Raw genomic sequence first — 25,713 nt, forward strand, 5'->3', positions numbered from 1 at the left:
TGACAGAGGAGCCTATAAACATGATTTACCAGGATCTTAGCAAAGCTTTTGAAATGGTATAGCACAAAAGACTAATCTGTTGGGTGAATAAGTATGGCATTAGGGAGAGATACTTTGTTTGATTAAAAAAGAAAAGAAACACTAACTTGGTTATGGAAAGCATAGGAGTCTTGTGAATTGAAGCAGGTTAGGTTGGAGGGGTGTGAATAATGGAAAACCTTAAGAATCATTATTTGCACCAATTTTGTTGAATTTATGCAGCATATCAGTAGTCTGGAAGAAAGAGTAAGTAGTAAGGTGATGAAATTCCCTGATAGTACAAAACTGGGGAAATGTCAGAACAAAATAGACAGGTGATAAAATTCTGAATGACTTTGACAAGGAGGTGGAGCATGGGCAGATAAGTAGCATATGCAGTTCATTTTCAAGTAATATAATGAGGCTAGGGAATAGAAGAAGAATGTGCAGATACCTCAGACAGTCACAGGGCACAGAAGGCTGCACAGAAGGATCTTCTGCATACTTCTGAAGGACTTCCGAATAGAACTGTAAATCCTCTAGTAGAGTGGTTATTAGTTTTTTTATTTTGTTTATAAAAGCAAATAAAATTCTGGACACAGAATTGAAGTACCGATTGAAAGACCGTATTCTTGGGCCATTTATAAAAGCAACAAAGCCTCATTTGACACGACATGGACACTTTCGGCACCTTTATAGAAAGGAAATTCTGAAAACTGTGAAGTGACAAGTGAGGATCAGGACAATAATTAAAGGTCTAGGTGACATAAATTATTCAAAAGGTTAGAGAGACACATGCATATGCTCTGCATGGATTGAAGGCCCAATCCAAAGCTCATTAAATGTAGTCACAGATAAGCTTTGCATGCTAGAGGGCTTTAAATTGGTTCTGAAAACAGGAATGCAAGCGAACAGGAATGCAAGAGGCAACGAGATTGCCCAGTGTTCTTGTGAGACACTTAGTCCAAGCAGTTACTCTTCAACAATGTTGAATGGCCCCAGGAATGACTTGGGCCTCAGATTTACACTCAGCTACACTGTGTAGGAGACAAATTGGCACTTCAGTTCTTGACAGGAGGGGCCTTAGTGAAGGTTTGTGGGCTTGTTTATTAAAGAGTTTTTAGTAAAAGATGAGATCACAATAATATAAGAAATGAAAAGTTAAACCACTTTCTTAATGTGTCGCTCTCCTCTGAAACAAGTCTTTGGAGGTTTTGCAACAAGGCATAGTTTAGAGCGCAGTACGGCTTCTCCAGATACTGTACTGGTCCTGTCTGAGTCCATATGGAAATGCACTGGTAAGGGTCTTTTGTGGCCCACCTTTGCTGATATTTCTCTGTAACAAGAAATGTGCATTGGCTTGTTTTTGTGCTTGGAGGGGAGAATGGGAATATTGTCATGTTTCTGTCTCTCGCAGGAGGCTGACAGGTGTCCTCTGGCAAATGCAGTGGAGGCAGGTTAGGTTGTTAAGTGCCCTCAGCTGTCCAGCCTTCATCATTGTGTGGAGCTGATATGCCCTGGGCTGTGAGCTGGAGCAGCAAGGCCTGGGTACCTGCTCTGTCCTGCTGAGTCCTCCATAGGCACAGGTGACTTGGGCAGAGGGGCAGGGAGTTCAGCCAGGGTTCCTCACTGCAAACAGCTGTGTCAAGGCAAGGATGGTTTGTCACAGTCATGTGCTGCTTTCTCTGTGGAGCCATCTTGTATCACAAAGGGCTGGAGAGAAGAGAGATTCAAATACCTCCTTGAGTCACAACCCAATTTTTCTTCTGTGCTACATAAGTTCTGCAAGGCTTCTTCCCCAGCTATCCAGGCAAGGGACATGGAGCTGCAATACCCCAGGGCTCATTTCTGTCTTATTCCCCCAAGTTTCCCCTTTGTGGGAACACGGAGTAAGGAGGGGTTGGGTCTCCCCCTGGATTTCACACCGGTAGGGAATTGGGGCCAGCCATGAAGCACATCAGGACCCAAGAGCTCCTGTGAGCAGTTATGAGTCCCGTGGTTCTGACAAAGCTTGTGAGATGGAAATGTAACTTGCAGTGAAAAAGGACTTCCTTAGAATGCGAAACATATGGAAATAAGTTTGTGGGTTTTGTTCAGCATGGTGTGAAAATGACTGGGGTTTGATCATTTGAAAATCTAAGAGTAAATGGAATTTACTGAGTTTGCTTTTAAAATAAAAACTTAACCATGCACAAGTTTAGACACTTCGAGATGAGTGTGTGTTGAGCTAATAAAAGTTGATGTCAACATTTTAGAATATGTTTGGAAACAAAAAAGAACTAGTGTTTGATCAAGCAGCAGTCACAAAAACATTCTTCCCTTCATGATAAAAAGAAAACCTCTGTGTGTGATTCTGCAAAGATGTCAGATCATTTTGAAGAGGCTAGTAAGTACTAGTAAATTATTTGGCTGTTGTTGTTGTTGTCAAATGACTTTGTTTTTTGGCATTCGACTTCAAAAAAACCCCCAACCTTTGTATGTGTTGTCGTTATGTACATCAGTCATAATTTTGCCGACAATTCATGACATGCACTCTGCATCGCTGTGCTAACAAGAGAAAAGACCAGCCATTAAGTTTATGTTTCTTTGTTTTTGAACAAAGTCACATATCAGGAATAATGCTAGGGGTATGCTAATAAACAATATATAGTGCCAGTCATCAGGGAGTAAGAAATATTTTCTAACTAGTTCTAAAGGGAAACAATGTTTTAAAAAAAGGGAGAGTGATTGTTATTTATGCAATATTGTTGTTCTATATGTCAGCATCAAAAAGCATCTTGTAAAGAGCTTAGCATAATAAATCGTTGATCGTGACTGTCATTATTTAGAGGTCTTTGATAGATCTAGATGTAGTGCAGTAAGGTTAAATTTACCAATATATAATAGGAAATCCTTAGACTGAATCTGAATTTCTACCAATGTTACCAGTATTATCACAATAACAAAAAAGAGAAAAAGTGTTTTATCTTTTAAAACAGCAGGCTTTACAAATCATAACTGTAAAGCTAAGTCAAAGCAGATTTGTTTTCTGGGTGCCCATTGATTTTATTTGTCTACATAAGGATTTAACTTGGTTACATTTCAGAAAATTAAAGTTGATATAAATGAAAAACGGCAAAAAAGGCTTATGATTGTTTCCACTGAGAAGCGACACTACACATTTTGTTATTGTCATCAAGAAAATTAAAATAGCCTCTGTGTATGAGAAGCAATGGGAGATTTGTAAAGAGGGGCCCACAGGAACACTTAATTTCAGAGTTGGCTTTGATTAGTCACTAATTTTTCACTTAACTTGGTAAGACAAAATGACATAGGTTTAAAAAGTCTTTATATTCCTGCCTACGGGCTTGAAGTAGAAACATATTTAATGGATGGGCACTTTATCTGTCTGGGACAGGGCATCTAAATTTACATGCCGATAACAAATTCCGCAAGTCTTTAATAATGTTTAGAGTCAGAGAAAAAACCCTTTTTTAAAAAATATAATCGATAATACCAGCTGCATGACACTCTTCAGAAGCTAAATATAAAGGCTGTGTTTTTGATGCACATTTTCCAGTGAACCCTACTTCTTCCCCAACTAATATATATGAAATTTGCAATTTACTAGATCTGTGCCAGTTTTCTGTGACTTTACATTCTTTAAAAAATATATGTTTTTCTTTTATTTTTTTTTTCTTTTTGCTGATGTAGGCAAGGTGCCTGTGGCTGTACAGAAAGATACATGTCTCTTGAGTTACTGCCTTGATGTGGCAGTTCAGGGCTTACCTTGCCTTCATTGCATCTTCAAAACAACAATTGAGCTCTCCAGGACTGTTACCTTAGGACTTGAGTCCTTGATACTACAATTATGCAGTTGAATAATTTTATGAATCTGAGTTGTCTCATTAGATGCCTGGATAACTGCAGATTTTAAGTCTTACGATGAAAACCCAAAATCTTACTTTTGAATATACTCTTTAGTTTTGCCTTTTAAAGTAATGCTTTCCAGTATCAAATCTCTGGCCAATGCAGGTCAAGAAAAACAATAAGAGAAAATACAATCACATTCTTTGGATGTTGAAATGTCTTGGACAGGTGATACACCTAGAAAAGTGAAATAGCAGATCTTTTTGAAAGACACCAAGACATAAATGAAAAACTTTTCCTCTGCACCAAAGAGAGCAGAGTAATGCATTTCCTGCTTTATAATGAAATTTGATCTGTATACACCATGATTTTTAAGTCAGGCCCAATGTAATGTGGCCAGAAGGATTGCTCTCTGGCTAGTTTCCAGCCAGCCTTCCCAGTTTTAGTACAAGCTTGCCAATAGATATTGAAGCAACTGCCTGGATACAGTAACCATTTATCCAGACTAGCAGGGAATTTTCCTTCCTTGAAAGATGGCAACCTGATGGACCATTTAAAATGTATGGTGCACGGGAGATTCTGCAGCCCAGTTGAGAATGAGGGAGAAGCAGATTTCTGATTTCTGTGTTCTTTTCCTGGCTTCTCCCCAGTTCTGTAGTGGGCCTAATCCACTGGTATAAAATGAAGGATTCACGTTGATTTCAGTGTTGTTTGGATCACATCCCACATATCCTCATTGCATTTTGCCTTCCATGAATATAAAGCTGGTGTTTTAGCAAAGCAGGTCTGTCCATGGAGTTAGGAAGCTAAAAAAAAAATCTCTACAGAGTTTGCGGAAACTCAGATAGAAGGTACTACAGAACTGCAGAGTGTTATTTTTTAATATTAATAATTAAGGCTTAATGAAAACACTGCTGGAGAGCTTTAAGTGACCACTTTGAACTCAGTATTTTGAGTTATAGTGAAATGGTTCCAACTGTATGTTTCAGTAAATTTTATCTACCCTTGTTTCTTTAGAAGAAGACCTACCAGTGCATCAAATGTCAGATGGTTTTCTACAATGAATGGGATATCCAAGTTCATGTTGCAAACCACATGATTGGTAAGTGAAGCACTAAAACTTCTCAAAGACAGATAGCCATTTCTCTTACTCATGATCATCATTGCCTCTAAAATTAAACAGTTAAGGAGAAATTAATTGCATCCATCAATGATTAACCTAGGCATGATTGATTTTTTTATTCATATTATTAGACTTGATAAAGCATTAGCATATTTTATTTTCTGCAAGGGCTAGTTTAGACTTCTGCAGAGAATTACATATCCACTGCCAGTCAAAACACAGGTGATTAGCAAATTAAACTTCTAATCATTTTTGCATTATTGAAAACAAACTAACAGGAATGGTTAATGAACTGGATGTTAGCTTTCCGTAGAGTTTTAGACAGGTTTTAATTTCAGAAGTTATTACAGTAATGACACTACTGTGTACTTCTCAAGCACCTTGGTACCAAAATCAAAACTGGCGAGTTTTTGTCATTAGGAAACACAGATAATTCAAATGGCCATAAAATAGCATTGTTTGTTGTGTTTGAGCAGTCTGGAAAAAAATCCTGAGTGTCTCTGTATACAATTAAATACTATCATTTATTTGAAAAAATAAGGAACTGTGGTATTCAGTAATGGAATCTGCTCTTTAAGGTACAAGCATTTTAAAAAGTCTTTTAGGATTCCTGAATCTAAGCCTGGCTTGATGTTTACAAGGCTGTTACAGCTGTAAATTGGAATAAAATAAAAGCTGCTTTTTCTTTGATATTCATATTTTCCTATTATTTGCTTATTCCCCTAGGATTACCCGTAATGTTTTCAATTTGGTAACCACTCAGTAATAGCACTAAGAGTTCTATCAGCCAATTAAATTTATCAAGCACATCATTTGCCCGCTAATAAGATAACATTGCCAGGGTTGTCTCATTTTGTTTTTAACCTCTTTTCCAAATTTCACTTTTCAAGACAGAGATGGATACCATTGATTTTATACTCCTTCTTCCTTTACGCTGTTTTTCTTGCTGTAATAATAGAAAAGCATGCAAAGCACAGACCTAACAATATGGTATAAAAGCCAATAATTACATATCCAACAGAAGAGAATTTGCTGGGGTTTTTTTCATTTTATAACTTAAAATACTTAGGTTGATGCCCATTTTTTTTCTTTCAAGGTAACATGCAAATTTCTTCCATAAGCACTAGTAATTTGGCTGCACTGTAGAAGAAAGTTACCTGCCAAAACTTAATAGTCCATTTTCTGGGTACTTTATTAATAAGTTTTAAGACATTTAGAGCATGAACTTTTTATATACTTTACATAAAAATGAATAAACAGAAATGACAATCTGGTTTTGTAAAGGAACAAAGCAATTTGCCTGTTGGATTAAGCCTTAGTTTTGATATTTTGTGTCTTTGGGGAGGAGATAATTTGAACTGCTTCACAGTATTCAATCTGGGTCAGTAACGTGAAATTTAAAAGTAGGTTATTACCAACAGCAGAACTCATAATTTCTGCTGTTTTCTTTGAATCCAGTGTTTGACATGTTCTTAATTGTAGCACATACAGTGACACTGAAACATGACAGAGAATATGGATGCTGTGGGTAAGGGGTGATGCTGGAATGGCAGAGTGGTGTATTTGCTTGTCACCCACTTCGCAAGTGCCTCACATTGTCAGAACAGGAGCCCACTTCTTTCATGAAATACTCAGATTTTCTTTCGTTTTCTCTGTTTTCTGGATGAGTTTTAGTAAAGGGTTAGAATGAGAGGAGAGAAGGGAGAGACTCAGTAAAGTAGGACAAATCCAGTTAGCTAGCTTCAGCCTGCAGATATGAAAAGACTGATTTTCTTAAACTGAGCTGTTAACTGTCTATGTTTTATTTCTAAAAGCTGGATGAGGTTGAATGAGAAAGAGAATCTTTTAAAAAATATTTAATTGTTTTGTCTGTGTTGTATCTAATCATGCATGATATTACTTCATGACATAACCATAGTGACACAGATTTAAACGTGCTTAATAATAAAATCTTCCCAGTGAAATAAAGAAGGAGCTTGCAAAACATACAGGGAGATTTGCCGGTCATGCTTATGGTAATCTGTGTTCAGTGAAAGATTCTTATCTGCACTGCCAGACTTACAGTGCTGCTCCTAATGATGTAGCCTCGATTAAGCAAATGCAAGGGGATTTTGTGTTGGGATGGACTGAAAGGAATATCAACATTCTGGGAGTTTTGAATGTGACCTCGGAATCGAAGCACAGGGAAAAATAATTTCTGATCTCCAATTCTGTTAGCCTTCTCACCACTAATTGGATTTTTCCTTAGCTATCTTTCTAATTTCACTCTCCCCTCTCCCCTTTAATTTATATCATTGTTCACAGGCCTTTTTCCAAGACCATATTCTGTCTAGAGAGAAGGGTTCAAGCGGTGACATCAAGCTATTTAAACTGGCCTTAGTTTATGTGCGTCTGTAGGTAGCCTTATGGTATTCATGTATAATACAGAAAACATGCATGTAAACACGTTAGTGTGAATATATATAATACATAACCCATATATATAGCACCAGACACCTGCGTGTATATCAATACATAGATTGAAAAATATATTAGATGAAACACTTAAGTAAATATTGACTTACGGACACAGCACATTTACCAAAGGAAAAAAAACTGGTTTCCTAAACACATTGGTCCTTCCCTTTTTTACATGTATCTGATAAAATATATCTTCTTGTCCTGCTTTCCTAGTAGGAGATTGGCAGAACAAGGTGTAGTGTCTTTGCTTCTCTGGGGAAGGGAAAGTGAGAAAGCTTTGGAAAGAGAGAGAGAAAAAAAGGACTTTAAATGCGAGGGAGAGGGAAGGTAATCTGGGAAGGCAGGCGTTAAAAATCAAACAGTGTGATAATCCCTAGATCAAATGTAGGGGCAATAAATGCCTTTACAGACATCATCACACAGTGTCAGGAACTGTTATTTCTTATAGTAAAATGTTAGCATTATCTGTGTTGCGGTTATTCATGGATGTAGTGTCATCTTGCCTCAAGGACTCCATAATCATGATTCAGGGGAAAGACAAAAGGGGAGGCAGCTGGGATGTGGGACAAACAAGAAGGTGGAAAATCTGCCAAACTCTGCTGAGAAATGGGTGGGAACTACAGGTAGACATACATGCTCAGCCACCTGAGGGAAACAGTTGCTACTCACCATCTTGTTCACAGTTTGGGAACCTGGAAAAGTTGGTGTCCCATCTAATTGAACTCGACCCTGGGATGTAAACGGAGTTGCTAATATCCACAGAGAGAAGTTGCATTATGGAAGGTCACTGAGGCAAAGATATGTTTATAAAACCCCAGTGTGAAACTTAGACTTTTAAATAAGGCAACTAGAATTACTTTGTTGGCTAAAATAGCTCCAGTGAGGGTAGGTATTTTTAGGTTGTGTGTATGTGTGTGTTTTTGTCTAATCAAATATAATCTCAACTAGACATTTAGCAGGGGAAGAGGGATTAGAGTCTATTTGAAAAGCCTCTTACTCTTCTTTGTTAGGAGGGTATATAGTATTTTTACAGATTTTATTGTACATTTCAATCAATTCAACAAGAGGGATTATGCCACCTAATGGAAAATAAAATCTGCAGATGACCCAGTGAAGTGTAACCTTAAGTATCTTTGACAACAATACAATTTACATTCATTACTATACAAGTTATATATTAAAAAGATGTCATAGGGATGGTTTTCCTCAGTAACTACATGTTCATAACTTCTAGAACTTCCCATTTTAAAACTCTTCTGCAGCCTTTAATTGAGTCTTCCCAACATCTTTGTGATGGGACAGGGCAATAAGCCTTCTCCATTGAATAGATGAGGACAAAGAGGCAAATAAGTAGAATTCCTTGCTTGCGTTTAGGTGAGTGAAAGTTCAAGAGTTCTGACTGCCAGATCTGTCTGCACATTTCTAGACACCGTGCTTCGTCAAGCAACACCCATGTTTGCTTAAACTACACACTGATTCAAGCTTAGGCTAGGGGATGCCAGCAAACAGAAAACGAGGAAAACCATGGGCTTTTTTAAATAGACCCTTTGTTCAGGCATTATTTTGGACCTAGATGTGAACATGTACTTTTGTTTGGATAATCATGAGGATGATTGACAAATGAAAACATGTTTGTTAGTGTGTGTGTTGAAATTTGTTGGTAAAACAATTTCTCAGCTTTTGAGTAGGAAAGGAGGAAATGTAAATCCAGGCATGTTTCATATGGGTCTAGGAAGTGCTGGCATAAATGGTAATTCTTCAGCCGCCTTCTTTCTTTTACCTTTCCCTCTGGGTGGAATATGTTGCATTTTTAGCATCTTTCTTTGAGAAAGTTCTATTTCTGGGTTCATGGTGTCTGTGGAAAAGAGGGAGGCTTTCTGGCATCCCTTTGTTTTCATCACATAGTTTACAGTTGGCATTTGACCTGAGAGGGTAGGAAGAGAATCTGCCATTGTTTGTGTTCTGTTTGCTGCACTCCGCTGCTCCTCCTATTATTTTCCCTGCTATTTTAAGCAGACAAGCTAAACACTGTTTTTTCTTCCACTGATTCCTTTACATCTGTAGTATCTGATGCAGTTCAGTGTAAACAAAACAGTTGCCCTAACAGTTGCCTAGGATTTTGCACACATGCACATAGAGAGTGGCTCAGAACTGGGGGAGTTCGGACATGTTTAACTCAGAAAAGGAATTATGCCATATAAAATTATGAGGCTCAACAGCAGTAGTGTAAATTTGTAAGTGCTCTGAGTAAAGTGCTGTTAGGCATGAGATAATGTAAAGAGATGACATTGCCAAGAATATTTATGAAGAGCTTAATTTTTTTCACTCTGATAATTCTTGACCAATAATTACCAGCTTCTAATTATCTATTTTAGTTAGAAAGAAATCTCTATCACTATGGAGGTTGGCATTGCAACTAGCGCATAAATCCCCAAAGAGGTAAATGTGTTCCAAACAGCCACAAACAACTGTCTCATGAAACATAGTGAGCAAATTGCGAGCCGCTGGCTGTGCACAACAGAGCAGCACATTTACCATTGAGGACTGATCAGACTGACAAAGAGAATGATAAAAGGGGGAAACAGCCACAATCTCTGTAGTTTGCTGCTACTTTTGTCGATGAAGAAAGCAAGCCCCAGTGTCATAGCAAGAGCCACTACCCCTCTTAAGAGTCGGGGAGCAAAGGGGAAGGGTGTCACGGTCAGGATTCAGTACCTGTTTGCAACCCTACTTTTGACAATTTCTATATAGGTCATTTCTGATAAGTAAGCAGACTTTTCTTTCTTTAACCTTTTCAGTATCATGTGTAAAACACATTTTGTGAAGTCTGTTGTGGGGAGCGAGGGGAGCTTGTTGAGGGGAGGATGTTGTGTAGCATTGAGCAAGGTAGCAGGTGTGGGCAAGAGGAGGAAATAAAGGGAAAGAAAAAAAGATGCTGAGCACCAAAGTTAGGAAGGAAATGGGAAAACATGATGAAGCAACCCTGCAGTTGACAAGAAGAATTCTAGTTTACACCAGCAAATACTTCATTAAACCTCAAGTAAACAAATCTATGCTGGAACAATTGTAGTTTAAAAAGAACAGTATATAGAAAGTGGGATCTAGCATTCTAATTTCTCTACAAAGAAATTTTACAGCTGTGTTTGACAATAGCAAGTACTATGTAACCATTAGAAGAAGTAAAGACACATTTTAGTGCAACTCATGATTTTTGATTTTTTCAGTGACAGTGATATAAGTATATAATATGTATATATGCTTGTGTGTTGTGTGGATAGGCATGTTTGCATTATGCATGTATTAACTGCATGCATAATAAACCTATAAAAGTAAATCATCTTATTTGCCTTACATTTGTACAGTGTACGTTACGGTACATGTGGACAACATCACTGATGTCAAGACAAAGGAAATACCTCAATCGGCTTTCTAGAGCCCAAGAAAATTTTGGTCTGGTTGTAATAACATGTGGCATTCACACATTCTATTATTTGTCTAATGCCTAAGGCCATTAAAACCCATGATTTTTCTTTCACTTATGCAGAAAGCTGTGCTGGGCGACTAATGCTTGTTGCATCATGTTGACCTCAAGTAATGCATCTTCAAAATGTCAGTTTAATCACTCTACAGTAAAACTGATGTTGTGAAGTCCCTCTTACCTGAGGTTTGGAGAAAAAGAATCCAACATCTACCCACTAGAGGAGGAAGGAGGTGGAGACTTCCTTCTGTCGATCATCTTTCATTGATTCCTGAGTAGTAAGAAATGGAAATTGTGGATTTACAATGAAGAGACAGATCATACCTCTCAGCATCAGAAAATCATTTGGATGCCTGGGTATCTCCTATTTACAGGCAGAGCTGGCAAGAAGTTGTCTAAAAGTTAGAGGAAACTTGGTCAGCTTTTCTGCAAAATGAGGAGATGTAATTGAAATACCCAGGAAAACCAGCATTTGGAGTTAAATCTGAGGAAACATAGGTTTATTTTGTGAGGAGCTGGGTTACAAAATAGATGAAATCTGGGCTGTTTAATACTAACAGGAAGCTACTCTCCTGTGGGCAATGCTGGCTTATTTGAAAAGCCCATAAAGGGTTTCTGCATGGACCATACAAAAGGGATACTTTCTCTTTAATAGCCATCTGTACAGGAGAGATGAGAAGTGGGCCAGGTCATCTCTCCTCAGCTGTCATGATATTAACGTAGGTAATGGAGCAAGCTCTGCGTTCTGCTGGGTGTTGTTTTTCATAGATGTTCATCGATTTACACAGATAATTCTATTTATTTCTTAGAGTTGGTCCAAGCAAACCAGGCAGAATAACAAACACCAAAGCATTTCAAATGACTTTATCTTTGTTGTTTTGTAATGTAACTTTTGTCTAAAAAATGGTGTCACACCTACTGTGCAGATGGCTGCATGATTTGTAAACCAGCCAAAACATTTAAACAAATGTGTGATCTGGGGATAGATTAAATAAAGGATAAAATGGAGTGTGGACCACAAATTCTAATAATCAGATGATTTTAAGTTGTGTGTAGTGTGGAGCGATGGTAGCAGCGATAGCAGGGAACGCTTGCCAATGACAGCAAGGTGCCTTACAGATCTCAGGATGGAGCCTGTGGCCTAGTAGGCCTCAGTTTGAGAGCTGCACATTTGCTGTACAGCTGGCAGCTCTGTATGGGGACATCAGATAAAACTTATGTAAAATGAAGTGTTATTGCTTAGTATGAAATTGTGCAGAGAGGGAATTTGCAGACAGTAACTGAAAACAGAATTCATGGTACCAATGAAGCAGACTGTAAATATGAAGAGGCTTTAATTATCTGCGCAATTTAACAAAAAATTCAAGATGTATTCGGAAACAGCAAAGGCAGCTGTAAACATGCTAGAGCAGCACCATTCACTGGGCTTCAGGTTATGTGTGTCACTTATGCAGGCTACAGGCACCCTGCTACCCCCCGCTACCCCTGGGTGCCTGCTTTCGCCCAGCGAGCTGCTCTGCTTGGAGCTGGCACTTCATTTCAGGGGTTGAAAGCAGGAACCAATGCTTGCTTTTTGAGACAGCTTTTAGGAAAGACCATAGGGCTTTTAAAATCTCAAATGGTTAAGTGAGGACACAGTGTGTGAACATCTATGAATCCTTTTTTTTTTTTTGGGGGGGGGTGGGTGCGGGGGGCACATTGGACTAAAAAAATTCTAATAAAAAAGAATGAAAATGTCTTTATATTAAATAATAGTAGTAGTAGTAATAATAGTAATGATAATACTACTAAAAGAAACATTTGAAAAATGTCCACAATTCAGACTGCAGTTCATTTTGTAAAGAAATGAAGCAAAGCACACAGAAGCTTTAGATTTTTCCTGCAGAAATGCCCATGGTATGAATAGCACTTGATGAAGGGAACACTACCGAAAGGTAATGCCAGGCAGTATGAAAGTTGTTCCTTTCCCTCTACCTGCTGTAAGATTCTCCTCCAAGCCACTGCAATGATACACCGTGCGTGTTAATAATTAGGCACCATGGGCTGAATTAATGGCACGGTGTCAGCCTTCCCTTTTGTTCTTTGTTGCTGACCATTTGTATTGCAGGCTTTATCAGTAGCCTTAGCACATTCCTTCGGCCGTGTTTAGCTGTCAGCACAGAGGGTAGCCTCACCGTCACTTTTCTAAATCGTCCCTGTTCTGAGCAGAGAAGCCTCCGATTCTTCAACAGAGTATGTCCCGAGGTTTCTCCCTGCAATGTAAGTGCAGGAAGCGAAACAAAAGAAGCCAATATGGAGAGTGGGTGTCGAACTTCAGCTGCTCATATTGTTGCATTTGGTGAGCTGACGGGGTTTCGTAGGTCACCTTTAGAATTATGCCTATGACAGCAGTAGCTACCTGCCAAGATTGCAAGGTATCTCACAGCTCTCAGGATGGAGCCTGTGGCCTGGTAGGCCGCCGTTGGAGGGGTACACATTTGCTGTACAGCTGGCAGCACTGTATGGGGCAGCAGTGTGGGCTGTTAGGGAGCTGGAAAGGAGACAAGCATGAAATTTCTTCTAACCCCAACTCTGTTTTTCTGTACTGTTGGCTGCTTCTCAGTTCCTTGACAAAAAAACCAATCAGGCACCCTTTAATCCGCCTGTGATTACCAGTGGTATAAAAAGAGAAGCATAATGAGGAAAAATGCCTCGTTTTGTTGCCTTCAAAAGCCAACAAATTGGAGTTAACTTGACAGGAAGTGGCTTAATAATTAGATTATTTATTTATTCCTGACACATATCCCCCTGTTACTAGTCTCAGGAGATCCTGTAGATGGTACGATTTTCAAGCTGCCATTACTTCGCTGTCTTCTGTGAACAAAGAAGCTACTGTCTATCAGTCAATTAAATGCACTCTTTAAGCAGAGGCTGAGAAGTCCTCAATGGGTAGAGCCCTGGGACACTGTGGCTGATGATTCCTTTCTCTGTACTGTACATCACACTCTCAACTACAGTCCCCACAGAGATGGAATAAAGTCATGCATTAAAATATCACTTGTTGATTTGTTTGCTAATGAAGAGCCATTGAAATGTTTGTGTATTTCTGTGGCAAAATTGTTGATAAAAGGACTACTTGCTTGCATATCTTACTTTATCTTCAGTAAGCGCTTATTTAAGACTTACTAAAATTAAAGTCAACAAATTAAGGAAAAAACAGAGAGATGGATAATATTGGTTTACTTGCAATTCACATCGATGTAAATAACACTGAGGACAGCAAGAAGAGAGAAAGGGGAATAATAGTACTTCAACCATGTCTGTTATAATTTTCTTCATTAGTAACAATAAGGATCTCTGGTGGGTTTTTTCTGGTGCAGTAGTGGGCACCCATTTCAAATAATAAAAGTACTAAAATATCCATTTAAAAATTACCATGAACATGTAAGAATATTTTTTTTAAAATTTGTTTCTGGTTTTTGTATTTGTTTTTGGATTTTAAATATGCCCAGTTAACAAAAACTTATATTATTGAAAGATTAACTGTGTGCAGCTGGTTGTCCTCTTAGTTGAGAAAAATACAATTGTGTCAAGCTAGTTAGTAATGCTGGTTAAGGGTGCATGCTTAATGCAAAATCAGCAAAGTTAGCCGAAGCTGGAGTTTGTGAGCTTAACAACACCCTGACTCACCCTTCCCCCCACCCCGCCAGGCTTCTTAATCGGATTTTGTAATCTCTGTGTATTTGCCATCCCACCATTCCTCTTCCATCCTCCAAGAGCACGGATCACCAGAGTGGACCGGTGTGGACCACATTTTGGGCTGGACTGGAGAGAGGGGGTGTTTGAATTTTTATTTTACAGAAGTTGACATACATATATACCTGTCTTCCCACTGAAAATCATTAATTGGCAACATGCATATGGAATTGATGTGGGTCTTATGCTGCTTGTTTTAAAGAGCTATATTTGCTCTATATAAGAAATATAATGTTATAGCAGTTCTCCAGTGAACTAGCTCTGTTCTGAATTTAGCCTCTGTATGACCATTTGCACCTGCAAATGGAGCCTATAAGTGCTATAATATATATATTTCACATATATTTATAATGTCACTCATACCAGGATTGTTTTCAATGAATTTAACAACAAGCTATAGGGAATTAATTCAAACCAGCCTCAAATTGGAGTGGTTCTTATTCCTATCCTGTTATTCCAACTCATTTTGTTAGAAAAAGCTTAGATACTCAGAGGTGTTCTATAATAGAAAATGAATTTGAAACCCATTCATTAATTGGTGATTAATACATTTCAGGATTAGTTTAAGCAAGGCCCTACCTCCTGCCCAGTCAAGTATGTTCCGGTTAATATCCAATTATCTGCACCTTCGTACTTATTATGTCTTAATATTTCAGATATGATAACCAGAAACTTGAGAGTAATGCTAATGAGGAGCATAGAACAGGAATTAACCAGTGACACACTCAATGATCCTTACTGAGGAAAGTAGCTCCTTCTGTCTCCTCAGCATAGTGGTCGAGCTACCACCACACTTTCAGTAGGCAGTACTTTCAATTCAGCCTTTATGGGAGCTTAGAATTATATTTAGGTAAAAATCCTTAATTTTGTATGCCTCATAGACCATGAATTGTCAGAAGATACTCCTGCACACCCTTTTTCACATGTGGAGTTGCTTTAAGTGGAGCCAATGGAGGATCAATAGTAATGTGAAATGTTGATACCTACGTAAAATACAAGCTGTTTTGTGATTGAATGCACCCTCTTCTTATATACATGGGTGTATGCATGTGTATATAAGCTGAATGGCCTATCTATCATGTCCTTCAGCTTGTAAGACAGCTACTTTATCAACCAGCAAAACATATATAAATGTCTGTAAAATAAAAAAAAAAAACCTAATTGATAAATGTGAAATGTAAATATTGCCAAATTAAAATTTTCAGTGCACAAAAATGTCAAACCTTTAAAGTTCAATCTCAGGATTCTTGCCTGTGAAAAATTATTATATGCCCTCTTAGTGAAACACGCAAGTAAAACCATGGGACCAACATATCGGTGGGGCAGAGCTGAGTAATTCTGTCATGTGGCCTTAAACTAATGTAATTATACAGGTAAATTCAATGTACAGGGAGAAAAGAAGAAGAAACATTACTTTTGGCAGATTTATTTTTCTTAACTAAGCTTCTGTTTGAATACATTGTGCAATTCAGGGTGTTAGGAGAAGCCCCGGAGGAAATGAAGCAATGGGCAGAGTGAAGGAGACCTGCTCAAAGGTGCAAAGCCACATAACACATTATTTTTATTACATGAATATAATCCGATATATGTGGTACTTATCCAAGAGGCTTTACAGAATATGCTATTCATAGTGTGTCGGACAAAGCTTATTTCAAAACACTGCCTCATTCACTGTGTTTATACTGAAAGGTACAAGTCTCATGTTTGGATTAGACTGAATGATAGAAGGAATAGTATATTTGTATAATCAAAAGCAATCATAAAACACATGTACAGTGGCCAGAGTTAAGGATATGCCTGTAACATCCTGTTTTGGTTTTCTTTTTCCAGTGCCTAGCCATACAATTTGAATTTTCTCTCACACAGCACTTTAATAAAGTGTTGTAGTTCAGGACCTCAGCAGTATATTCTTAATATCTAGCTGTTTGGCTAGGCACCCTTTCTCCCAACCCTCTCGCGGGCAACCTTCACAATGAACCCACTGTGCTTCTGGCTTCATTGCTTTTCATTGCACACCTACGCGAGTGCCAAAACATTAGATAAATCTGCAAAAAAATCCCCCCCCCCACGTCCCCCAGATGAGACTCCTGCAGAGCACTGTGTAATTCATTGAGCAACTTGGGAGATGTTGATGTTTACTACCTCGTTCAATTAGACATTCAGAGGCAACGCAGCCTTCCATTTGCTTCGAAGTTTGGTTAAAAAGCCTAACCCAAATATCACTTAGTGCAAAGTGTGATTTGCAAACTGTCATAACATGATCAAATCAAAACCAATTTTCACCAGAACTGTTAAATACTCTTCTCTTCAGCTGAGTGACATTTCCCTGCCAAATTTGAACTTTTAACCCACATTGCTCCTTGTGTGCTGTTATTCTTCACGTCAGACTTAACAGGGATGGTATTTTTAACCTTTTTTGATTAAAATGTAGCTGAGCTTTAAAAAAGAAAGCTAAAATGACAACAAAGTGAAAATAAAATTAAGTGAAAAATGAAATAAATAGGCTTGTGCAGAGATCTAGCATAAAAAAACTTAGTCTTAGGGATACTTCTTAATAATAGAAAAGTTCTCTACTTTTACCTGCTGCTGCATTTGCACCAGTGATGGAGTATGCCTAGCAGTGCAGACTGGAATTGTACCACCAGGAAAAATCCTTCATGGTGGTGCATGGGAATAAATTAGGTGACAGAAAATAGGACTCTAATTTCTATGATATGTCACCTAGGTTATCGTATTTTACATCAACTGCCGCTTTTGTGCTGCATGTGCAACTCTTTCAAACCTTGCGATGGGTCCTCCAGGCCAGCCTTTTTGTGGGCTGGTGATTTTCTTTGTCTCCTTCAACCTAAAGCTTTAGTGGGAGAAGTTGTCTTCTCTGACAAGAGAAGCACTCTCAACACATTTTAGCTGCCCTTTTTTCTTAAATGTATCCTTCCCATTCATCTCCCCAAAAAGCAGATTTGGAAGGCCCTTTGACTCTGAATTCTCCTACTCCATTATCCCCCACAAAATGCAGTTAACCTTTTCATGACATTACACAGTCTCTCTCTCTCCTTTTGCTTTATGGTGTTCTCCTTTCTTGTTTGGAGGGGGAGCTTTTTTTCCAAGATTCGTTTTCAGATCTTTGCTTGACAGGCTACAAAGACAATTTTTGTTTCAGTCGAAACAGGAGTCAGAATGGATGCAAGTTTGTGGTGGTTCCAGCATTCCCAATAACTTCTTCACTAGCCTAGAACAAGTCATTGAAATGTGAAATGGAGACAGTACTTGCCCACAGAGATTTTTCAAGACAAATTAGTTAATGTACATTAAGAAGGAAAAGTACTGTAATGCTGTAAATAGCAAGCTATTAAATTATTAGTGTTCTTTATTATCTCTTGGCTAATGGGGAATTCTGCTGCTTGCCTTAGAGCTCGCAAATTTGGTTCATGTTTCCTATCCATTTCAGAGGCCAATTTAAAAAAAAATTGTTCCTCCTTTTTTACCATATCATCACTTCTCACGGTTGCGGTCCTGCTGATTTCTATTCTTGACATCACCTTCTCCACACAACAAAAATTGTCCTTCATTTCTTTCCCAGTCAGAACCAGTTAACAGAAATTGTGATGGCTTCCATGAGTCAATAACATTGGCTTATTCCTCTTCAGAATTTGTCCTTTTGTCACTGCCGTTCTAAAAGTTGCTTCAAGGTCCATCTACACAAATTTCTTTCTCAATTTCTATATATTCTATCATATGAAAAAATTTATTTTCTCCCTTGCCTAAACCAGTTGCATTTCTTTGTCTTCCTTGGCTATCGTTAATTTGCAATCAGTTATTGCTGTTCTTTTGTAACGAATTTGTGGGCTTACACTATAAAATGTATTGGCAGCCTTTAGCTTCAATTGCTTATTGTGGCATTCAGCTAAGTCTTGTAAAAATGACACACTTGTGCACCTTCAGAATAGTTTTCATTTTTCAGTATTCTCTGCTGAAATTACCTTCTTTTTAATCTATAGTCTTGATTCAGTATCAGCTATATCTGGCACCACAGATCTTGTAGCTTTAAATAGTATGCCTTAATATTGCCCCCTTTGTATGCTGTATTGTAATGAAGCAACATCACTAAATTGCAGTGAAGGGTGATTGTTGCATGGGGATGACTACTACACCTTGGGGTCTATTTGCACCAGATTATTTTTTTATTGTTGTTATTACAACCCATCTTCTTTACTCTCTTGATGCCAAACTTGCTGTTGGACATCCACACAGCACAGGGAATCTTTAGAAACATTTTGGACATCAACTTGTCTCTCAGGTACCCACCAATGGCTGTTCAATTCCAGGCTCTGGTATCCTGGATGGCTTTGCAATACTTTAGTGATGCTAGCTTGGTCTGTTCACTAGACTTGCAGTGTTATTCATCATTTGCTCTTAAAAAAATTAGCTTGTTGCTGATAGAAGTGACAGGCATTCCTTGCTAACCATTTTCAGACAGGAACAATACTAGATTTATAACGAGTAGAACATGCTTTTTCCCTTCTTGCTATTCCCCATACATTTTACAATACAGAAGAGTGCAAAAATTATTTTGCTTGAGCCGTTTCCTTTCTTTTTGGCACTGTGTTCACATTCACATTCAAAGAATTATAGCAGTGGTGTCAGTTTACCATCCAGTGCCATGATCTTAAGGAACCTTCTGCAAAATTCAGTTTCACCCAAGTAATAAAAAATATTATTGTTGTAAAGATACAAATATTTTAATAAAGGCATTTTCTTTTCAAAAATCTTTCCAACTTAAGGTGACAATGTCTAAATACAAGCTTCTGCGAGTTAAGAGTGCAGATTTCTGCCTTAGTTGTACAAGAAGCAGCCTTCAGCCATGAAGTCAAGTTTTAACTGATCTGTCAGATGATTAAGTGGAAGATAATTGATTTCATACGTGTGGAGGCTAAGAAATTCTCCTGTATTCCACAACAACAGGGCAGCTCAGGAGCTCAGGAGATCATAGCTGACATATAAGGTACCATTGCCCAATCTCATATACCTTCATCACTGTAGCCTGATGCCTGATCATTTATGCTTTTGACACATTTGGTAGCAATGTTCCTGTCACCCCTCCCACTGCAGCTTGGGGATTCAGCATCCCCAGTGGTGCTCTGCTAAGGGTGGAAGTAGAAACTACAGCTTCATTGCATGACTTGCACAGTATTGGAGTTCCCAAGTGTGTCACCTTGTGGCTCTAGTGGCCATGTTCTTTGGTGTTGTCCTTGCCAGGACTGTTTGCACGAAGAGAAGTGTCCCAAATTGTGAGTGTCACAGGGTCCTCAGGCTCACTTGTGCACCTGCTTCTGTGTCTGTTGCACACAGTAAAAGTTTTAAATGGGCTTGCATGGCACCACATGAGCGATTGTAATGAAAAGGTCTGATCCTGAAAACATGTAAGTATGCATATGATTTTATTCACATTAATAGATGCCACAAGCTTCCTTTTATACAGGAATAAGGCTATGTATGTTCTCAAGTGTTTGTAAGATTGGGGCCTAAATTGCAACTCCAGGTAGTATTTTAACAATATGTTCTAAATGGGGAAAAAATATATATCTTCTGTAATGAAGTCATCGTCCCCTTAAAACATCTTTTTTCCTTCAGTGATATCAAATATGAATTTTGAGCTGTAATTTGGATTTTTTTCTATCTTTATGAAGATGACACATTTTTTTCATTTCAAGGCAGCTTGTTTTTTCAGTTTCTTCTTCAGCTTAATTCTGTGGCCATGTAACATTCCCATTTAAATCAGGAATTAGAGCTGACACACCTTGAATTGAACTATCAATTTCTTTAAAACTGACGCCAATTCCACACTATTCAGTCGTACAAACTTCCGATTATGGGCCAGAGAGCATTGATTTTTAGCTGTCATTTCTAGCACACACACTGTAGAATTGAAATTTAAACCTTAATCCACTCTTTAATACAATTAATTTTTAATGTGCAGTAATACTAATTGAAATAGCCTGAATTTAGTAAGTCACCACAAGATATTTTCAAAAGCAGGAGTCTCCACTGAGAGCTGGAAGGACAGATAATCATTGTTACAGTGTTTACAGAATAAATGCACACTCTGCAGGCAATTCCATACCAAGAGATTTTTTTGTTAGTTTATATTAATATATTTCATTGTGGATTTAAATTTGTTTTCAGTGATTGCTACTGAAACACATCTGTTGTTATGAACCAAATTACTTTGATTTTGTTTTAATGGATGTGTTTATTTTTATAGAATATTTTCAGTCTTACATCTGTATTTTTAACGTGACTGTCACTGTATTATCTAGTTGTCAAATGCATTGTGATGTGCAGAGAAACGTACTCAATTTTCTACCTGTAAAATGGTCAGCCATGCAGTTTCTATGTATGATAAGCTGAAGCTGCATGTTCTGTACCTGTCTCTTTTTCCCCTAGGTTTGCGTTTCATATAAGCAATAGATCTTGTGCCATCCCGATTTCACTACATCACTTTTAATTTTCAGACGTGATCTTTTCAGATGTTTTAGCAGGGAGGATGGAGAGTGGATTCTAACTGCAGAGGAACAGATCTTACACAATTAACCAAGGAGGGATTTAATCATTTTTATAATAGCAAGATGCCATTGCTACATTTATCTGATAGGAAGGAATATTCTTAGAATGCATCAGTTCTTCTGATGAATGGGCTTGTACAGTGTTCAAAGTGAGCACCAATGTTAAGTGAAAAAAAATGGCATGCGCTTTATATCATCCTTTCATGGCTTTTACATTACAGTATTTAATAAGCCAATAGCACTGTTAAATATTTAGCAAAGGTTCCCTCAAAACCTTGCCATATATTCAAATGGGATTTTGAGACATTTTGCAGCACAGAAGTAAAAATTATGCTTTAGTTCTTGAAATGGTGTATTTCCTAAAGGAAGTGCAGGACAACATGGCATAAATACATTCAGCAGATTTCACACCCACAGAACACCAGAATTGATTCCCATTTTTCGGATTAAGGGTTCAAACTGACTCCTATTTTGTCAGAAGAAAGCAGCACTGAGTTTATTTGCACAGAATATTAAAACAGTATTATAGCATTTAGTAAAAACCCTGCAACTCACAGTGTGATATTTTTAAAGGCTCCTTCCCAGTACATCATTTGTAACAATGAACATTTTCTGAGTTGGAAGTGAAAGAACAGCAAAGATCAAGTTGTTACCCTCTTCTGAGACTAAGATAGTACATCACTAGGTAACGCTTTTAGGTTCTGTAGTATGCAAAATAGAGATTTAATAACATAGTTGCTGCATGATGTTGTTAATCAAACAATAATAAATCATTAGAAACCCTGTCTTCTTTGACAAACGTCTGCATGTTTCAGATCCTTGTTGTATGCTAATTAATCCTCAGTAAGTACTTGTATAATAATTAAATGTCTTGCACTTAAAATACAGCCAAGCCCATTTATACTGTTTAAGGAGGTGTATCTCATGTTACCTTCAGAAGGAATTTGGGTTTGATATGTGATGCAGTGGGTATTCTCCTGTTCTTGGTATGGCTTGCCAATTTTAGGTGCTATGCCTGGTGTGCACCCTTCTTCTCCCTGTTCATGTTTAAGAGTAGGCTACAAAGGTTGGGTGAGCCCATCTGGCTATTAAATGAGTAGGTTTGCTGCTGCTGCCTGGATAAGTACATTCCTGCCCCATGCAGAGGCAGCACAGCAGTTCTGCAGTCTCTGGCTGCAGCGACAGGTAAGGAACAGCTTTGCAGGTGCTCAGCTGCCTGGCTTGAGGCTCTTGCTTCTCTGTTTCCTGGGGATATCTCCAGTCCTCCTACTCATTACTTAGTCTGTGAGCTGTGTGCAAGAATTTCAGCCCACTGAAGAACTATATTTTCAGGTGTTCCTAAAAAAAAAAAGGTTGTCCGTGGTGGGTATAAGCCACACATTATTGCATGCAGTGGTTAGTTTAACCCCTGAAGGTGGAAGGCAGTGTTTTTGTGCAAATTTTATCTTCATTTTGGGTAGATATATATATTTTTTTAATTTTCAATTTGTATCAGCAGCTAATATCTGCTTGTTTTGTTTTTTAAATAGTGTGGAAAAATAACTCTTTCAAAGAAACAGCAATGTAGCCTGGTTACAAATTATTTGGGTCCTGTTTAAAATGTTGGATTTATTTTGCTTGGGAAATCATGTTCATATGTATGGCGTATTTGTGTAAGTATTCAAAAAATTAGGGTGTTAATTGCATGCATGTGTGTGAATATATGGAAAGGTCTATATAGTTGTATAGGGTAGACATATTTAATATGCATAGCTTGATGTATGTTGACCTCAGGTTACGAGAGTAGAAAATCCCATTTTCCAGCTTGTTTCAAATGTAGTAAAAATGCTGCTTCAGTTGCTTTATGCTACTCACATTGGGAAAGGTGCTTATACTGTGATAATTATCATCAAGGAATATTAATGCGTTCAGCATTTGTAACCCAAAAACTCATTATAGCTTAAGCTGTGCATCATCTGTGAAGAGAGAACTTTGCCAGAATTCGCTCTTCACAGGGGTTGCCTCCTGCTTGTGATGGAGTGGTCAGAGTATTGTAAGAGGTCACTTAGGCTATTTTTGAAAGCTGAAGTTTTGCAATTTTTGATTCACTACCTTCTGTCTAAATAGCTTAGTATTCTTCCCCCCAAAAAATTTGCTTTTTCTAATTGAATGCCTGGCGAAGTGCATAAAGCTAAAAGATTGCATCTCATTATGTGCAAGAGGCTAAAGGTGTAGCCATAAATATTGCACATCAAGGTCACGGAGATTTCAGGGTCCATATTCCATCAGCATACATGGGATTTGCACAAACACCACTGTCACTCATGCTAATGGAACTAGCTGTTCCAGTCCTGTGGTCTTTGATAAGAATCTGGTTTCTTGCTTGTGTTAAACTGTTGATGCTTTTGGTAGCAACTTCCTTTTCAGTATTTATGTATTCTGGGACCATATTTTGGTTCCTTAATGCTATTTCACCATGAAAAATAGGGTTTATCATTTTTTCACCTCTGTTGTCTTCCAGGCTTCTGAACCCACAGTTTAACAGCCTTCACATTTCTAAAATATACTTGGGCAGCTTGTTCAAAGCATCAGAGCCCAATTCTTCCTTCACTTGATTTTCACATCAATGTCCCCCAGTTGACTGAGCTGAATTACATTAATGTTGTTGAGAGGAGATTCAGCCCTGTAAGGGTTATTTTGTATTTTCATCGGTATGTCTTGTGAGAGTCTATATGTGGCTGTACATTACAGTACCCAAATATATGCTAGAATGGTTACAGAATAAGATGACCAAAAGATCTAAAAATAAATAATGCCCTACAATAAAGAAGAAGAATTTTTTTGTTGGCTTGTAGTTGAAATCTTCCTTTCAACTAAGCAGTCATTGCAGATGAATATCGTGCTTCCACTCTTAGTAATGAAGACTGTAACAGAGCCAAAATTGTGCTGTTCAGTGCTGTTGTTGCTGGAATTTTCAATATGGCCAGGTTTTATTATTTCTCTTCTACAATACTGATACATTGCTTGTCATTTCTCACTCTTAATATTGCCTTATGTTGCATGTTGTAGTTTGCTTTATGTTAGGCAGAGAAGACTGGCTTTTGCGGACTGCTTTGTTTCTGAGGTCAACGTGTGAACCTGGCCTTGCTCCTGGGAGGACTAGAAAAATCTATTTCATAACTTTCTGCAGGCCTCAAAGAAGGCTAAGAAGAAAAACACAAAACCCACAGGCTTAGTTTAGACCGGGTGAAGAGTTGGATTCATCAATAAGAAAGCTTGCAGCTGATCAGCGTTTCTTGTCATAAACAGTCCCTGCTGTCAGTGCATACTCCACTGATACGGCAGAGCTTTGGGTAGCCTTGTGAGTCTTTTAAACACCCACACATTTGTCCAGAAACATCTGACTTGATAGTATAGAACAAATCTGATGAAGTAAGAAATTGCTTGCCTATTAAATCACCAAAATGAAGGGCTCGAAAGATAGGTAAACACAGTCCTCGTGAGCTGAGTGTGGGTATTATGGGCTTGCCCATTTGACAGGTGGGGCATAACTTTGGTTTGTGCAGTAGAGTGCTAATGCCTCATAATGAAAGGCTGTCTTGAACCAAAGAGAGGTTCTCAGCAGGTGAGAACACTGTTGATGGGAAATAATATGGTACCATATCTGCTCTGTGGATGTAAACTTAATAATGTCTCTGAATTTTGAGTAACACTGCTTCCCTTCCAAAGAAACATGACAAAAAGATAGCTTCCAAATCCTTCAGATAGGTACTTGCTGTTCTTGTGATAGATGCTTTAGTCTTTACCTTGAGGCGCTGGAAACGAATGTGTGTTCTTTGCAAGTGATAAGGATGTAGACTTTAGAAGGAGCAAATTGTATTTTCATGTTTAAGTTCACCATTTGCACTTGATGTGGTGAAAGCCAAATGTGAAGAATTGCTTTTCAACATTATTTCTCCATCTTCTGTATCTCAGGACCTCTGAGTTATCATGCTAAAATGTTCTATTACATGTAATAAAGAAATGTTGGAAAACTGAAAATAGAGCAAGATTGCCTCCATCGATTTGGCTGTACTTGGATTGCTCTAGCTACATCTTAAATCACAAAAAGGGTCATCTTTGTGTAATGTAATAATGTTACTGAAAAGACCAAACAATCTGCATTTGCTGAGGGCATGACAAATGAAACCATTATCCAGTTTTAACAGTTCCTCCTTTTAATCAAAAAGGAAAGTGGTGGGATTGATTCTTATCCTGCTTACACCAACACAGCTACGCTGTCTTCAGTGAGCTGCCAAGTAGGTGAATATGATGAAATGTGGGCAAATGCTTATGACAAAACAAGTGAAATCAGGATTAGGTCCAGCATTTGTTTTAAAAAATGTTAACATTCACTCCATCTTTATTTCACTTTATTTTTCAATTTGGTATTTATTTGTCAAAATTCATATTGAAGTACTGTGAAAGATGGGGAGTGAGCATGGAGGCAGCATCTGCTTTTCAGCCAG

The 25,713-nt window shown here is 38.1% G+C and overlaps 1 protein-coding gene across 6 annotated transcripts in view; it reads left to right on the plus strand.

The window, feature by feature from the left end:
• ZNF521 (zinc finger protein 521) overlaps nt 1–25,713 on the plus strand; it is a 232,744-nt gene that overhangs the window by 108,379 nt on the left and 98,652 nt on the right. For all 6 annotated transcript variants that reach the window (XM_074820558.1, XM_074820525.1, XM_074820533.1 and 3 more), the window contains one exon: nt 4,885–4,969. In XM_074820558.1, the coding sequence (XP_074676659.1) occupies nt 4,885–4,969 (85 nt within the window). The remainder of the gene's footprint in view (nt 1–4,884; nt 4,970–25,713) is intronic.

This window comes from Strix aluco, chromosome 1 (genome assembly GCF_031877795.1).
Source record: "Strix aluco isolate bStrAlu1 chromosome 1, bStrAlu1.hap1, whole genome shotgun sequence".
Classification (NCBI taxonomy): domain Eukaryota; kingdom Metazoa; phylum Chordata; class Aves; order Strigiformes; family Strigidae; genus Strix; species Strix aluco.